Genomic DNA, 18,043 nt, shown 5'->3' on the forward strand with positions numbered 1-18,043 from the left:
ATACAAGAAAAGTCGCCATTCAAGGTTCAACAGAATGTTCTTAAGGATGAACAGAAAAGAGACGCCAGGGTATGATTTATTACAATGTTTGGGGGGTCTATTAAATAATTGGGGTGACTCTCATCTGTTATATATTCAACTTTACTACTTGGTCTGCCTTTTGGAAGGTCTTCGTTACATGGTGACCCATCCTCATTTTAAATACAAGCATGCATGGAATATTGGTGACCTATTCTCGAGCTGATCCGTAATCTCCGCGGGCTCACCAGGGAGTGAGGGAGGTTGGGTTTGATTTCAATGTTAATTTCACCCCGGTGTGCTGTCTGTTTATTCTGTTTCATTCGTTAGGAATTCAAAGAGAACTGGTCTTTTTTCTGAAAATCGCTCATTTGTTTAAAAATACCCATGAGATCTAGACTGGATCAGTCAGTATACTATATATAGAATACCAAAAGAAAACTTTTAATACACAAAGTGTATCAGACGAGAGTAAATACTCAATGGCTCAGATAATTACCAACAGCCCTGAAATTGTATATGAAGGTAATAATTGTTCACATTAGGTATACCTATCAGCTGTGTACAGTTTGCATACAACACCTGTCCCGATGTGGGTTAATATCAACTTAATGTATCATGGATTCTTTACTCATATATATTGTGTTTTGATAACAAGTAAAAAACAAGAAATTGCAATTTACTGTGCTTGCGTGTATGTAAAATTAAATGTTCTTTATAGCATGTACAGAAAGAAGAGTTTGCTTCATGAAGGTTGTGAGAAACGGACATATTGGATGGAAGAAGCGTCGAACATATACATTTGTGGAAGATGTATATATTATCAACTAGCATCACAAGTATAGTTAACAGATATCAACATTGTATTAGTATTGATGCACTTTGAGAACAGTAAAACAGGCATCACCTTTAACAATGGGTTATTGGATATATTGCAAGATCACGTGTATTGCGAATTTATTTCTCCCCACAATTAGCTATTGATAAGGTTTACAAGACACTAGACACTAAATACAAATAAACCCACAGCACAGAAATCGTCCAATTGCACGCCCCTCAAGTAAAAGCGTCATCCCGCATTACCAGATTCAGATTCAGCCATTTAATGATATGGTTAACCGCAGCAGGCGTCTTGTCTGACATTACATCTAATGGCAATCAAAATAGTTACAGGTTTCCTACAAAGAGGGCAAAGTAAGCCAGAGGATTCAAGTGTCCTTTCATTTACTTCAACACGGAGTATTACACTCTCGTAAACATCAATCACGCTAAACCCTTGTTATAAATGCTGCTGCATGCGCAGATCCGGGAATGTAGGAAGGCTGTAATAACTATCCACCATTGCGATGTTTTCAATGAAACGGAATGTCAATGAATCACGTATGCATTCTGCGCACTGTTTAAGCCAACAGATAACGAAACATCCCAATTGCGGCTATTATAACGAATTCAATGTCAGTCCGACTGTGCATAAATCTCATTGACAAATACCCATGTAAAGAATATTAATGTCAAGGTTATAGGACAGGCTTCTCTATACATTAAACGCATAATGCAATAGCGGTGGACATTATTGAGATTTAAGGTATGGCTATTCTATTTCATTGAACGGTCCTACACCTGTTAGTTATTTAATGAATCGTGGAAATAGAATGTGGTATATTTTATTACTTTTCTATTGTCCTATTGCAATATATAAGGAGCTGGGAATATTGAACACCAAGCTCTACCACCCTACTTCCTCGCGCGCATCATGTTGTAAGTACTTATACACTGATCTTTGCGATTTGGTTTGTTTCGGACAAACAATTTAGTTTTGTCGAGTCTCAGTTGACAGTCAATATGTGGGTAGTGTTAGTACTGTATTCACTATTTCACCTCAGCTATGGACATCCTATTCACACGAGTAAAACTATTGGAAGAACCCGAGTGATCAACATAGCAGCTGTCGACATTGACTGGGATTATGCGCCTCTTGGTAACCTTGTCAACGATGACCCGTGAGTATGATTCAGCAGCTTGTTGATCTCTTTAAGTGTTTTTTAGATTGTTTGTTTGTTTGTTGTTTAAAGCTGAACTCTACAATATTTAAGCTATATGACGGCAGTCTGTAAAAAAAATCGATTGATTGTTATCATGAACATCGATCCACGCAACAGGGATACGATGACATACATCAACCAAGAAAGCGAGCCTGACCACCCAATCCCGTTAGTCGCCTCTCCGACAAGAATGTGTTGCTGAAGGACTACTCTAACCCGTATCTTCACATATTCCTTGAGACTGTCCTGTCCACATCTAGTTAATCATTCGTATCACAATTATTCAGAAAAAACCCGCTTGATATAGAATTTTAAAATTACGTTCCTCAAACTATAACATGACTTATGGTGGAACCAAATACTCTCACTTACGGTGCAAAAACAAGCCCCCCATGGAGTATTGAGGTGCACGTAACTTTAGGCTAAACTGGTTTTACCTGATGGAAATAAAATTCTTTTAACTATATTGGTGTCTATCTGAATGTTATAAAAAAGTGAAACAAAATTAACATTTGCATGAAGATAAGTAGCTGTTATTTGAAACCTGACCTCCACACTTCGGTCGAAGGGAGCACACGAACATTTAGCTTGTAGAGTCCCCTGCACCCCGTTATGACATTCATATTACAATACAAAATTAAGTGCTTATATTATTAATATAAGCACTTAATTTTGTATTGATTAACTGACAAGGGGTGAGGACGTTCTAGAAATTTAAAACAATTTAAACAAGAACATGACAGCATGACAGGAAAGCCTTATCATTATCAAATTTCATCCATCAATTAAATTGAATACATCTTTATTATGAAATGGACTTTAAACTGTAAAATCATATTTAATAAACAGGACAGATGTAGCTTATACATTACTGATGTCGGTATAAAATACAATAATATAGCGTAATAGAAGATTATCATTCAGAATTTGTATTCCGCACCTAACCATACATCCGATCGATAACATCATTGTATGGAAAACGCTCTGTGAGGTATTATATACATGTATACCATATAATGCATTAGCTACAATTCGAAATAACGATCGATACACTTTCCTTCGGTCTTATAGTTATGCAATTACACTTTAATGATTATTATTGTTAAATATAGACTAAGTATAGTTTACAGGATATATATGGATGTAATTATATAAAAAGTTTACCGTTACAGTAAGTGTTAATATTGGATTCGGTGAATGCATACATTTGTGCAAAATATTTATTTGATTCATAACTATTCGAACTTAATCTTTGTTAAACATATCCTTTAATAAGATATAGTTTATGCATATTGTCTATATTTTCAAATTTTAAATATGAAACCGGCAGTTTAAAAAAGGCATGCTCATTTCTTGATACGTTTTTTTGTAATTGTTCTTTTTTAATTTTTAATTTGTGAGTTCATTCGGTGATGCTCTATTCCAGTGTTGCAAATAACTTCATCCAACAAGGTCCGAATCGTATAGGCAGCAAATACAAGAAGGTTGTATATAGAGAGTATACAGACAACAGCTTCTTGTATCAAGCTCCTAGGCCTGCCTGGTTGGGCTACCTTGGTCCAGTGTTCAGAGCTGAGGTCGGAGATACCATCCTCATCAGATTCGCCAACTTGGCCTTCAGATGCAACCAATCCTTCACTCTACACTCTCATGGAATCTTCTATTTGAAGAATGCTGAAGGTGGGTGAAACACACTTTCCACGTTAAGTAGCCTGGCGTCAACGATGAAAGGGAGATCTGTGGTAGTCGAGTCACTGGAGGAATCTCCGAAGACCCGGGTACGATTCCCCACGTAGTTCCACTGTGTGTATAACTTGAAGGGCCTGGTTATAGGTTTAGTTTTATTTCAATCACTCAAAGTTTGAAATAAGATCCGCAAACAAATCAAGAAAAAGCCTGAGGGTACGACAACAAGATACCCTGAAGTTTGTGAATTATTAAGATTTAAATACAAATTTCAATATGAGGTCGTTGATGGGTTACTGTAATAGCTGTTGTTGTAAAAGTTTAAAACATGTTTGCAGTATACGAAATAATATGATGAAGAAATGCTAAATAGATTTTCGGAAGTGAAACAAATTATTTAACTTTTATGTGTGGGTAACATTTGTATTATGTATATGCACCTCACACACACACGCACGCACGTATGCACGCACGCACACATACACGCACACACATATACACACACATACATACACATATACACATACACAAACATACACACACATACACACATATACACACATATATACGCACATACACACACACACACATACAAGTGACTACAGGGACAATGACACGTTTCCTTGAATAGCTCAATCGGAATTATATCAATCTTTGTACAGCACTAGGGATATCATGATTTGTTATTCCGGACAATTTCAAAAGTACACCGTCCGGATTAACGGGGCTTCACTGTGCGTAGGTAGGACATTGACAGACAGGCAGATGATAAAATGATAAAATACATGTACATGTGCCACTCCATACGGAGTTAAGAGACTCTTCTAAAACGTATTCACATATTTACTATACAGAATAAAAATAAAAGCTGACTAGCAACTGTATAAAACACGTTTAATTTTTTGGGTAAAATATCATTGCAGGATATAAAATATTATCGGACAAAATATAAGCTGTTTTCTGAACATCACACAGGTTGATAAAATTTGAGTCCAACTCGTGTCACTTGTTTGTGAGACAATGTCGGTCAACATTATACACTGGACAATTTAAAACAACAGTTTTCGTCTTCAACAACATATAGACACTGAAAGATGCCCTGTCGTCTCAAGGCGTGTTAATATATTGCCCTGATTCAATTTGGATTAACATCTCACCACAGGTGCCAGATATGAGGACAACACAAGCGGCAGCGACAAGCTTGATGATGCTGTGGCGCCTGGCCAGGTGTATGTATATGAGTGGGTTGTTCGCGAAACGTTTGCCCCGACTGCCGAGGATGAGAACTGTCTACCTTGGGCCTACCACTCACATCGTGTATCTACCAGGGATGTCGACACCGGCCTCGTCGGCATGTTCCTCACTTGCAAGAAGGGTACGTGTGTGTGTGTGTGTGTGTGTGTGTGTGTGTGTGTGTGTGTGTGTGTGTGTGTGTGTGTGTGTGTGTGTGTGTGTGTGTGTGTGTGTGTGTGCGTGCGCGCGTTGTTCACTGGCTGGACTGGCTATATTTAAATATCAGTCACTTACATGGCCCATTAAAGAAAATATTTTTCAAATTTCCTGCGCCATATGAAAAATAACCTGTTCTCCTTAAAATGCCTTTCTTGACAACTGACTACAGAACATTTTTCGATTTGTGTCGATATTCTTGATGTGAAAGCATTACAATCTCTCATCACTTCTGTTTCAAAAAAAAATAAAAAAATTAAAAACTTACCCCTTCTTACTTGTAAGAGAAACGTGTCCGAGAAACATTTAATTTATTTTAGGTAGCCTAAACAAAAACTAAACCACAAACATGTGTTAAGATATGAGTGTCTATCAGGTTTAAGTGGTTACTTTCCAGGAACACTTGACTCCAGTGGAAGACGCCATGACGTCGACAAGGAGTTCATTATATACCAGGACGTCGTTGAGGAACAGAAAAGTTGGTGTATCAGATCTAGCCTCAACAACTGTGTCAACGTCACCGAGTGTACGCGACTTCTCGACAACGAGGACGCCGCCTTCGCTGCCTCAAACACCATGGCTCACATGAACGGCTACATGTACGGCAACCTCCCTGGCCTCGTGGTGAACGTCGGCGAGAAAGTTGTGTGGCATTTCTTCTCTCTCAACGCTGGCTTACAGAGCGCTCACATCAACGGACAAGTTTTGTTGGTTCAAAATCATAGGTAAAATCGCAAACAGTAAATGTCAGGTTTTTAACACCGAAGAACCGGGTCGATTCGCCATGTGTACAATTTGTTAGGTCAAGTTGATATAAGCGGCGTAAAATCTGAGATTTTGTTCACAAATATCTTACATGTGGCGGGTAATTCACTTCAAACACCTCGCAAGTGATGCAGGGTTAAATATAGACTGACATTTAGTCCCAGATATAAAGTTATCTTAATTAAACATATATATCCACAATATAAAAAAAACCCCATTAAAATCCAAATCCAATCCATAATTTCAGAGCAACTGAGGCAATCTGAATTTGCCAAATCATTCTAGACTGGACTCTCTTTTTTAATTTATTCTCTAGGGTCTGTGTGACACACAAGGTTAAATACACCTTGGGTCGTAGCAGTATATTAGTCTAACCATGGGCGTTCGTAATGAAAGAGCCCCGGGGGATTCTGGGGGAAAGTAGGCCGCAAACTCCATGCTAGTTTAAGAGAGGACCAAATAGGATCGTGTGGCCAGGCCTATGTCAAGGCTAACTGCATGTCTTCGAATTCGTATCCCGACTACGTGGACCGTTGCTCATGCGCTTGTTCTGTTATTTCCAAATCGCCGATATATAGCTGGAATATTGCTGACAGTGCAAGTAAACAAGAGATTCATTCACTCACTAAATCAAAGAACATGATTTTATTCATGATAGGCGAAACATCATTCTAATCAGCAATAAATTAATTTATTAATAATAATAATGATAATAAAAATAAAAATAATAACAACAATAATCATCATCATCATCATCATCTTCATCATCATCATCGTCGTCGTCGTCGTCGTCGTCTTTGTCATCTCACAATGAGGTAGTAGGGATTTACGCTGCTCTTAACAGTATGACGATTGGTACGCCAAGAATGGGTTTCACATGAACCCATGTTTAATATGTTATACTGAAGTATTTAAATGTGCGCAGCACCATCCCTGAGGCCCAACAACAATGAGAATCACAGCCCCGTGTTTAGTGTTGAACACAACAGTAACGATCAGTTTACACCATAAACATCCCCAGCTTGTAATATGACCGAGGTGACCCCTCCCATTAGATGTATGTGGGCGCCCACTGTTTCAGGGTGTGTCACATAAGCCGTGGCATTTATGACCATGCTGTGACCAGTGGTCAGAATACGAACTTAGACACAATTGACATGGGTTGAATATTGTCTATCATTATTTATATTGCCCTTAAAATACATATAAAATAGTGCACTGCACACATATAATTATACTGTCATAAAATGTTCGCAAATACATGCTATAAATTCAAATGGATATATCATATATTTGGTATCATAACTGGATCTGATGAGAACTAGTAACTTTAACTATTACTCACGTGGAAAGGAATGTTGCTTCGAACTTGGAGATCTTTAAAATATTTTAATTACAAACATTACATCATTTCAATTTTAATTTTAATCAGTTTAAATCTAAATTTAGATATTCCATAATTTTAGGTACCCCAAATCAAATGCTCCCATGACCCTTTCTGACAGCCCAAACTATAAAAGGGATAGTAATATTCCTTGTAGGGTAGGGTGGTGGGTAAGCCAATATGTGAAGCCCATTTCTTGTGGCTACCCAACCTCTGTAATATTACTTAAGTATAACTAAAGCGGCGTACAGCCGCACACACTCACTCACTCGATATTTGTATCATTGTTAATGAAAATGACGATATGTCGCATTTTGTCGACAGTATTTTTGCTTTATTTATTTTTGTGTATGTCAGATATCGATGTACATGTATATTCCTGTACGATCACTTCACTATCTACGTCATGAGTATTGAATATTTCTACTATTGTATGACGTGTTTCAGAATGAACACAATCACGTTTTATCCCGCCACGTTCCGGTCAGCGCTGATGATACCCGAAAATCCAGGTGTCTGGCTCTTTGCGTCCAGAATCTCGACCTGGTACAGGAGTGAGTATTTCGCCCAGGCGATACATAATATTAATTTTTAATTCTTAGTGTAATTATATAAGTTAGTTCATTTTAATACATGCCCCTCCACACCTTACATACAACGTATATCTTGCACAGACGTTGATAACATCATCACCAACAGAATCAGTGTATTGTTATATAAGGAGATTCACAACCTGGTGGAGGGATATACAGTGTGTCCTCCCTATTCCAGACACCGTTAATCCGGGAACCCGTCTTCCGAACGATTCTTATTGGGAACGTGTGTCAGTAGTAATAGGACAGACTTTATAGTCTACCTATCACTGATTTGTTAATTTGAAAATTCATGTTCCGGGCGATTTCACCGGTAACGGTGCTATCCAGATAAATGAGGTTTCACTGTATGAGATGGACATATAAAGATATGATGGGAAAACTCCACATGATATACATGACCGTTTCGATATTTAATGTCACAAACATTAATTACATACACTAAAACCCAGTTAATCCACACCGTTCTCAATGAACTCAGTTTCCTGCTTCTTCAATTATGGGTACATTAAACTATCCCTTTCAGTAATATGTGGACTCATCTTCCCCAGGCAAGGGAGTTAAGTGACTATAACAGTCCTAACAGGACCTTTACAGTCAGTCAACTCCCTTGCCCCGGGAAGATGATGTGAACCTCATAAACAATAATTGTCTAAAATGTGGGTTTCTGATATAACGCAGTCTGGACTAACGAGGTGTTATTATGGATGCGATATATTGTAGACAAATATACTGTATGTAATATGATATTTAAAGGATTGAATGGCGGATAAATTCCTGAACTCTCTGCTTGCTGTAAGAACGGTCTAATGGGGATCGATGGGTTACGATGTGACGTCACAAGTTGCTCATGCTGTCAACCACTGGTTCCCGTTGTTACAGGATGTAATACTATAGCTGTCATTTTGCTGACTGCATTGAAACAAAACCATTCACCCTCTCCTCATATATGTATGATTGAATACATGTAAAGATCTCTGCGCTGTTTACTTGACCAGAATGACGTTCAGAAAGAGCCACTGTGTAATCAAACTAAGACCCAGGTACTATTGTTATAGATGGCATGCAAGCATACGTCCTCATTAAACCACGACAGAAAGGCGGTTACGGTTCTCTGTCGCCTTACTATTCCGCCAGTGACTTCCTGTCACGTGACCATTTGCCTGGATTATCTATACATGATGGACATTCCGGGAGTTTCCTCCCTTACCACGATGACATCCGGCCAGTCAAGCGGTACTTCATCGCAGCAGAGAAGGTGGTGTGGGACTACGGTCCGTCTGGCCAGGACCTGTACTTTGGAGGGTCGCTGACGAACCCCAACAGGTGAGGCAGGAGATGGAATATCTTTTGAAGACTTATAAGAAGGTGCTGAGGTGTGGTGAAATGGAGTTTAACGTCGCGTCCAAGTTGTCACTTATATAGCGATGTGAAATTGCGTATGTGTGTGTGGCTGCTTGTTTACGTCTGCACTGATGCCGATGTTATAGTGCTAGCCCTCTCAGATACCATGCCTCAGTTTAACATGAATACCCCACTCAGACACAGTATACTGACTCCGAACCGACTAGTCCTTGTTTGAGCGCATTATATCCGAGCGACAGGCAGGGTAACAACAAGTACCATCTTTAAACGTCTTTTGGTATGATGCGACTTTCCCCTCTCCGGAAATCTAGTTAGAAGGAGTCTGGTATAAGTGTAGAGGCATGAAACTGAAGTGAGAAATACGACAGTACATGTAAATATGTAAACAATAATCTGAATAACAAATATGATATGAAAGGGTTGTTGATGTTTGCCCTTCAGTGAAATCCATGTGAACGGGTATGGTGATGAAATTTATGCCGGCGATCATCGTTTCGAACAACAATTAGCTGATTCTGGTGCGACTAAGGGACGATACTTTACACAGCAAACTTCGGTGCCAGTGTATATACCAAAGCGTGGGCATGAGTTGGAATTTTTATACACGGAACAACATGCAAAATTACATTCACATTCTACTCGACAGCACGGCATCGACCTACTTCACCCGCGGCAACAGCACCATCGGCGGTCAGTACGTGAAGGCTCTGTACATAGAATACACCGACGCCACCTTCACGCAGAAGAAGTTCCGGACTCCAGACAAGGTAGTCACGGGAACACTTCCTGTATTTCTTGTAGTTGGGTGGTTTCCAGGATACCGCTGTGGAACTCAACATTTCGTTGATTCATTGATATGTTAGTTGATAAGTGTGAGTGAGTTGGGTTTAACGCAGCTTTTAACAGTATTCCAGTTATATCGCGGCGTGTCAGCTTAATGTGGGAGGAAAGTCCGAAGTGATGCAGGCCTCAGACGTTTACCACTTCGGTGAAACCCACGAGCACGGGTATGGTGCTGACAAACCTAGAAACATAATCGGGGCGAACCGGGATTCGAACCCACAACCATAGGTTTCTGGCATGTCCAAGGGACGCAACTCTGCACGGCGAAGCGCGGCGCCTTAGACGACTGGGCCACCCGTGCCCCCCAGTTGATAAGGATGCCTTATTAGGTGGTATTGCATGTACCTTATACATGCCATTGGTTTAGTATTTGTCAAATGCATTGTCTCGTGATCCTAGTCATTCGTTTCTCAGATACATCTTGGGCTGCTGGGTCCTGTTATCAAGGCCGAGGTCGGTGAGACAGTGGAGATAGTCTTCCTCAACAGAGCCGACCGCAACTACTCCGTGTACGTCCACGGAGTCACCTTCCCCAAGGAACAGGAGGGATTCGTCACAAAAGACCCTTACAGTGAGTCATGAAATCAGGATAGACAGTTGTGCTCTTATTATTCATCATGCAAAGGACGGACCCAGGTAATTCTTGCAATGTATACCTTTTTGGTACCGGTCTTCAGCAACCCATGCTTGTCGTAAGAGGCAACTAACGGGATGGGGTGGTCAGGCTTGCTGACTTTGTTGAATCATGTGAACGTATCCCAATTGCATAGATCGATACTCATACTGTCAATCACTTGATTATCTGTCCCAGACTCGATTATTCACCGACCACCGTCATATTGCTAGAATAAGGCTGTGTGTGGCGGTTCAATAACCCACAAACAAACTTACATACTCCCTGGATCGGCTTTATGTTAAAGCCAGACTGTTAAATGATTGCACCCAAACGAACATTAAATGTAACAACGTTCCTTCCACATAACATTGTCCTTTGGAACTGAAATGTTTCTTTTTCTTTATTAATAAACGTAATGTTGAAGACTTAAAGACTGAATGTAAATTGTGTTTGGAGGCGTGTTTGAATGCATTTGATGTGGCTCATTTAAATCTCAACTATGGCATTGGTGTTCACAATGTCATGTAGATATATAAGATATACCAGTCATCCATTTATCAATATATGGAGATTGAGAGACCTATTCTGTCTTTTTCCCAGATATCCCATGCTTGTCATTAGATCCGAGTAATAATGATTGAGTGGATCGTTGTTCATGCTCTCGACAAATGTTTGTCTGATCCATATTCAGATCTACGATATTGTTGTCTATATGGCGGCAAAGAACCTCATTCTCTGTATGTTTCTGTGTAGGCAACGGGACAGTGGGTAAGTTCGCACGACCTGGTGAGACAGTGGTGTACAGGTTCGAGGTGACCGACAGTGTGGCCCCCACCGAGGATGACCCCCCTTGTCTCACGTACACGTATCACTCCGCCGTGGACGTTGTCAAGGACGTGTACACCGGACTCATCGGACCAGTGGTCATCTGTAGGAAGGGACATAGCTTTGACTGGAAGTCCGAGGTATGTATCTGAACGTTTTCTTTGTGAATGGGTAGTACAACAGCGCCAGTGATAAGACGTTGACAACAGTTTAAAGTTTCTTTTTAAGTTTCGTAAGTAATTAAGTGAGCAAGTAATTGATTGAGTGGATGCGTGAGTGAGTGAGTAATTAATTGTGTGGGTGCGTGAGTGAGTGAGGGAGTGAGTAAAGTAGTGTGTGTAAATATTTCATTGTTATGAAATAATAAATCATGTTTATTTCAACATGTACGGTTAAAACACGTCGATACAATTGAACTAATATATTTATAATGAAATCGATTGAATTTTTTATGTTTGGTCCAAAATGGTGTAGTCGCGCTGTGGTTTCCGTCTCAAGGTGACTGGTCGGTGACTCAGTGGACTTGCCAGTATCCGCTAATAACGGGTTCACATTCAGATTGGTCTGTCACCTCAGATTTCAGTAAACTTACCCCACCTGCGTCCCTTTAAACTTTTTGCCATCAACACACTGACAACGTTTAAAACAATGGAATACTGGGGATATTTCTGCCCCTATGAGCTAAACCATATCTTGCTGTGGTCAAGTGGGGGGACCCCAGCGACTTCAGGCTTGTTTCAATACAAGAGCCATCTGCAATGGATGGTCAGACTCTGAAGGCGTCTGCCCTCATTGCGTGCCATCCTGTTCCCATGTCGTAGATTTTTTATCGCGTTTTCCGTCACTGGTTTTGCTGGTTTTATAGTGATGTAACTGGAATGTTAGCGCTTTCGCCGTTCAACACTATTGACTCACCCACTCATGTTGACCTCCAACCCCCGCAGGGTGGACCAGGACACTGGAGCAGCACTGGGTCCCCCACAGACCGGGAGTTCTTCCTCCTAATCCTCACCCTCAACGAGAACGAGTCCTGGTACATTGACGAGAACATACAGAGATTTGCTCTGAATCCCTCCATCGTCGACAAGACCAATTCTGGGTTTATACTCTCAAACACCATGTTCTGTGAGTTAAGATAAGAGCATAACTATTCTTATAAGAGCTATCATGTATGTAAGATTCCCTCCTATTATCGGACTCAGATGAGTGTGATATATGTCTTAAAAATAAATACAATAATGATTCATGAAGAATTGAGATTCTGTATGGATGTCACTGACCAAAGCATAAATCTAAAAAACAAGAATAGAAAGGTGCCAAAGATAGTGAAGGGAGAAGAAAGGGCGCAGAGAGTGAAGGGCGAAGAAAGGGCGCAGATAGTGGAGGGAGAAGAAAGGGCGCAGATAGTGGAGGGAAAAGAAAGGGCGCAGATAGTAAAGGGAGGAGAAAGGGCGCAGAAAGTGAAGGGAAAAGAAAGGGCGTAGAGAGTGAAGGAAAAGACAGGGCGCAGATAGTGGAGGGAGAAGAAAGGGCGCAGATAGTGGAGGGAGAAGAAAGGGCGCAGATAGTAAAGGGAGGAGAAAGGGCGCAGAGAGTGAAGGGAAAAGAAAGGGCCAGAGAGTGAAGGAAAAAGACAGGGCGCAGATAGTGGAGGGAGAAGAAAGGGCGCAGATAGTGGAGGGAGAAGAAAGGGCGCAGAGAGTGAAGGGCGAAGAAAGGGCGCAGATAGTAAAGGGAGGAGAAAGGGCGCAGAGAGTGAAGGGAAAAGAAAGGGCGCAGATAGTGGAGGGCGAAGAAAGGGCGCAGATAGTGGAGGGGGAAGAAAGGGCGCAGAGAGTGAAGGGCGAAGAAAGGGCGCAGATATTAAAGGGAGGAGAAAGGGCGCAGAGACTGAAGGGAAAAGAAAGGGTCAGAGAGTGAAGGGAAAAGACAGCGCGCAAATAGTGGAGGGAGAAGAAAGGGCGCAGATAGTAAAGGGCGAAGAAAGGGCGCAGAGAGTGAAGGGAAAAGAAAGGGCGCAGAGGGTGAAGGGAGAAGAAAGGGCGCAGATAGTGAAGGGAGAAGAAAGGGCGCAGATAGTAAAGATCGCCTAACGGCACAGATAGTAAATATCGTCATGTGCGCGAATAATTAAGGGAGTTGAAGAGCGCATTTAGTGAAGGGTTCTGAGGACCCAGATTGTAAAGGGTACGCAAGGGCGCGGAACGAAAAGCGTGTCCAAGGGCGCAGATAGTTAAGGGGTATTCGGTCGCAGAGAGTAATTGGTGTCAAATGCACAGAAAGTAAAGCGCGTTCAATGTCGCGGATTGTGAAGGGTGTCCAATGGCGCAGGTTGTGAATAGAGTCAAAGGCCGCAGAAAGTAAGGGATGTCAAATGTCGCAGATTGTAAAGGGTGTCTAATGGCGATGATATCCAAACATTCAGATGGTAAAGTAAATCACCACAACAATAGAACGGGCAGCATCCATTGTGTATCACCATGACGACAATTGGCTTCTGTCACGAATATGCGAAATGGGTCATTGGTCCTTTCTAGACGAACAACATCTAACAGACACATGGCCTCCAGAAGAGGGTCTGAATTACCCCTAAGATACGTCAGCGCACCTACTGCTGAACATACAGCACATTATATCCATTCGTTTAACACGATTCCTTAATACTTCAGCAATAAATGGCCGAACATTCGCCAACCTGCAAGGACTAGATATGTGCGTTGGTGATCACGTGACATGGCACCTGTTTGGCTTGGGGGCTTTCCGGGACAACCACGGCGTCAACTTCAACGGTCAAACACTGGAGGTGGACGGCAACCACGTGGAGGGGAAGGTCATCATCCCCGGGTCCGGGGTCACTCTCCATTCCATTCCGGACAGTGTTGGTCAGTATGTCGGAAACTCGGTATGCCACCGAGTCTTGTGTACAAAATATACAGCTGAGACGGGCGTAGAAGTAATTCGTCAGTTTGTGTAATGGCCACGTCAATTTATCTGCAGACGTGTAAATATCGATAAATATGATGAAATAACAGGATATACAACCGGATAAAGGCACAACAACAACATATTTGTTGTTATTGATAAATCAATCACATGACATTTGTCAAAAATGTCCGAAGAAATGTGGTTCGTTGATGTGTCTTAATGCCACATCATGTTTATTACTTGTGCTTGTTATCTCATTTTGCAGGGAGCATGAAACACATTTTGAAAAATGCTTTTTCTTGATCTTTCATATGCCCGTTTTGAAAAGGTTTTTTTTCATCCTGAATTGTTTTTTTTATAAATCTTACCTCCCGCCCATGTTCATGTTCACCAAGAAAATCCGTTGAAGCCAGAACAAGCATTTTGTCACATTTTTATTATGTTCTTCAGGTCGCTGGTCAGTCCACTGCCGCACCAACTTCCACTTTACCAACGGCATGGTCGCTCTGTACGACGTCTTCTCTTGCGGTGCACACCACTCCAAGCAGTGGGGGCATGAGCGACGTCATGTACGACGTTACTACATCGCCGCTGTTGAAGTTGTGTGGGACTACGCCCCAGTCCTGATTGACCTGGTCACTGGACTGCCCCTGACCAACACCTCACTGTGAGTATCGTGCTTCTGTACTAGTAATATGGATCCGACCGCCTCCGTGGTCTAATGGTAGAGCGTCCGCCCGGAGAGCGGAAGGTCCGGGATTCGATCCCCGACCGCGTCATACCAAAAGACGTCAAAAGGTGGTACTTGTTGTTACCCTGTCTGGCGCTCGGCATTAAGGGGCTGAAACAAGGACTGGTCGGCTCGGTCTGAGTGGGGTATTCATGTTAAACTGCTAGCACTATAAATCGCCATCAGTCCGGACTAGTACAGGCAGCCACATACACACACATACATGTGCAATAATCTTGGACGTGACGTTAAACCCTATTTAACCTCACCTAATATGGATCCCGATCTTCAAAGCGTTTGTAGCGCTACGATAGGCCATGCTAATACATAGGGCCGTAGTCGTATGGCTACGAGTGCCTTCTTAACCGTGGTCAAGGCTCATTGCGCAAAGCCTTCATCCACAAAGCGGTAACGAAACGACAGCCGTAAGTCTAATATAACTTAGAACATCTGCTGTAATCACTGATTTTCACAGCTAGTTTTCCCTTTACGCCAAATACAAACTGTTTCGGCGGATAATCGAGACTGGTTATTCTCTTCCATTGACGTATATATTTACGATAGTCTTAGCGCTACAATGGTTTTGTGGATCTGGACCCAGTTTGGGCGAAAGAAAAATGTTACTAAGTATTTCTTCTGAAATTAAATTGCGAATGTCTTAAATGGCTACCTTTTATATCACAGGGACGGATACAAGTTCATCAAAGGCGGCCCAAATTTCATTGGCAGTAAATATAAGAAGGCGTTGTACCGTCAATACACAGACAGCACCTTCACAACACAAATACCACGCGGACCGGAAACAGAACATCTAGGAACACTTGGGCCGTTTATTCGAGCGGAAGTAGGGGACATCGTTGAGGTTGTCTTCAGGAACCTGGCCACAAGAGCCTACTCGATTAACCCCGAGGGATTATTTTACAACAAAGCCAACGAAGGAGCACAGTATCAAGATGGCAGTACGTTTACTGGAGACAATGCAGTACCACCAGGTCAGACATACGTGTACCATTGGGAGGTACCAAAGAGGTCAGGTCCTGGCAAAAATGACCCCAACTGCATCAGCTGGTTGTATCATTCGTCCGTTGATTCGACCAAGGATATTAATAGTGGACTGGTCGGACCCCTCGTAATCTGTAGACGGGGGGTGTTGAACGCTTATGGTAAACGTACCGACAAGATAAACCGCGAATTTGCTCTTCTTTTTATAATATTCAACGAAAACGATAGCCATTATTTGCAGGAAAATGCTGCGACGTTCGCACCAAATAGAACTAGCGTTGGCGATGCCGATTTTAGAGACAGCAATCAGATGCATTCCATCAATGGACTTATATACGGGAATGTTCGTGGATTAACCATGACGGAAGGAGAGTCTGTTGCCTGGCACATTCTTGGTCTCGGCAGTTCTGCTGGCATTCATCCTGTCCACTTTCACGGTCAGACGTTTATACACCGCACGGACAAGGCTCACCGCAATGACGTCATAGAGGTATTTCCTTCCACAACCGAGACGGTGGAGATGTTCACTGATAATCCCGGCACGTGGCTGGTGCACTGTCACCTTGGGGATCACGTGAAGTTTGGAATGGAGGCTGTCTATACAATCAAACCAAAAAATAGAATTGTCGGCCCACACCAACTCAATCACTATTTATTTCGACAAAATCATTATTAATTGAACCGTAGCTTAATCATGTATCATACGTCATATGAGACATCATTGCATCTTCAATTGAAAATTAATTATTTTTTAATTGGAATACATTTCAAAGAATCTACATATATGGACATCTTTGTTGATGATTTAATTGCATTTGCTTGACTTGGATATAATGAAACAATTGAATTTCAATTGAAAATGTCTAAAGTTAACGATATTATATCCAAAACATGAACTGTACTGGCGCTTAGTCAGCACTCAAAGAATACTTCTAGGTGTATTTTTTAAAATATAATTTGTTTTAAAACTTTCAAAAATAAAATAATAATGGACAAAATATTGCTGATGGCTTTTTTTGACATAATTTGGAACATCTGAAACATGGTGGGAGTCATGTAGTTGCAGGTTCCTTTCTCAACCCAGACTCAATTGAAACAGTACACATCTACACAAAATTACCCAGCCACAGATTGCCGTTCACAAATCTCTACAGAGCGGTGCACTTTGGATCTCCATCTCCTCCGTTAATAAACGTGTACATATAAGGTAAATACGAACTGTACAATATAATCCTCTCTGAAGTACAACTCCATGCTAGTGTAGCTAGTTACTTTGAGTGTGTATCAAACTTAATTACACATAACACCCGGTACTTAATACAGTTGCTTCCTATAATATTGTGATTAACTTTGTCTACATGTACAATGACATGTTGCTTTTCAGGTTACGTCATTTGTACTCTGTGTAAATAAAGACCTGCCAAATATGCCTACACTACTGGATATATTTTCATTATTTATTCTCTGACATTTGGACTGCATTACCTCATATATGGAACATTTACTTAAAAGTCATAATTTGGGTTCGAATCCCAGTTCGCTCCGATTATGTTTCTGGTTCTGTCAGTCGTGAACGTGGGTTTAACAAGATGGTTAACGTCTAAGACCACACCACTTCAGGTTTTCCTCTAACATTAAGCTGAAACGCCGTGATATAACTGGAATATTGTTCAAAGCAGCGTTAAACCCAACTCACTCACTCACTCACTCACTACTATGACCTTCTTGAATACACCTGCTAATGAGTTTACGTGGTGACTAACGCGTTGTCAGTGCACGTTGATGAATTGTGAGAATAGT

At 41.3% G+C, this 18,043-nt stretch overlaps 1 protein-coding gene across 1 annotated transcript; it reads left to right on the plus strand.

Moving 5' to 3' along the window:
* Nucleotides 1–46: 46 nt before the first annotated feature.
* LOC139451780 (ferroxidase HEPHL1-like) lies at nucleotides 47–16,924 on the plus strand. The gene is made up of 14 exons (XM_071233088.1): nucleotides 47–69; nucleotides 1,902–2,018; nucleotides 3,487–3,740; nucleotides 4,909–5,121; nucleotides 5,593–5,920; nucleotides 7,792–7,898; nucleotides 8,996–9,263; nucleotides 9,949–10,069; nucleotides 10,560–10,716; nucleotides 11,515–11,726; nucleotides 12,531–12,711; nucleotides 14,256–14,468; nucleotides 14,962–15,178; nucleotides 15,926–16,924. Exons 1-14 carry the CDS (start codon nucleotides 47–49, stop codon nucleotides 16,917–16,919), a joined length of 3,405 nt encoding a protein of 1,134 aa, XP_071089189.1. The 3' UTR covers nucleotides 16,920–16,924.
* The last annotated feature ends 1,119 nt before the right edge of the window (nucleotides 16,925–18,043 follow it).

The sequence above is a fragment of the Haliotis cracherodii genome, unplaced genomic scaffold (genome assembly GCF_022045235.1).
Source record: "Haliotis cracherodii isolate W230 unplaced genomic scaffold, xgHalCrac1.p SCAF_9, whole genome shotgun sequence".
Lineage (NCBI taxonomy): Eukaryota > Metazoa > Mollusca > Gastropoda > Lepetellida > Haliotidae > Haliotis > Haliotis cracherodii.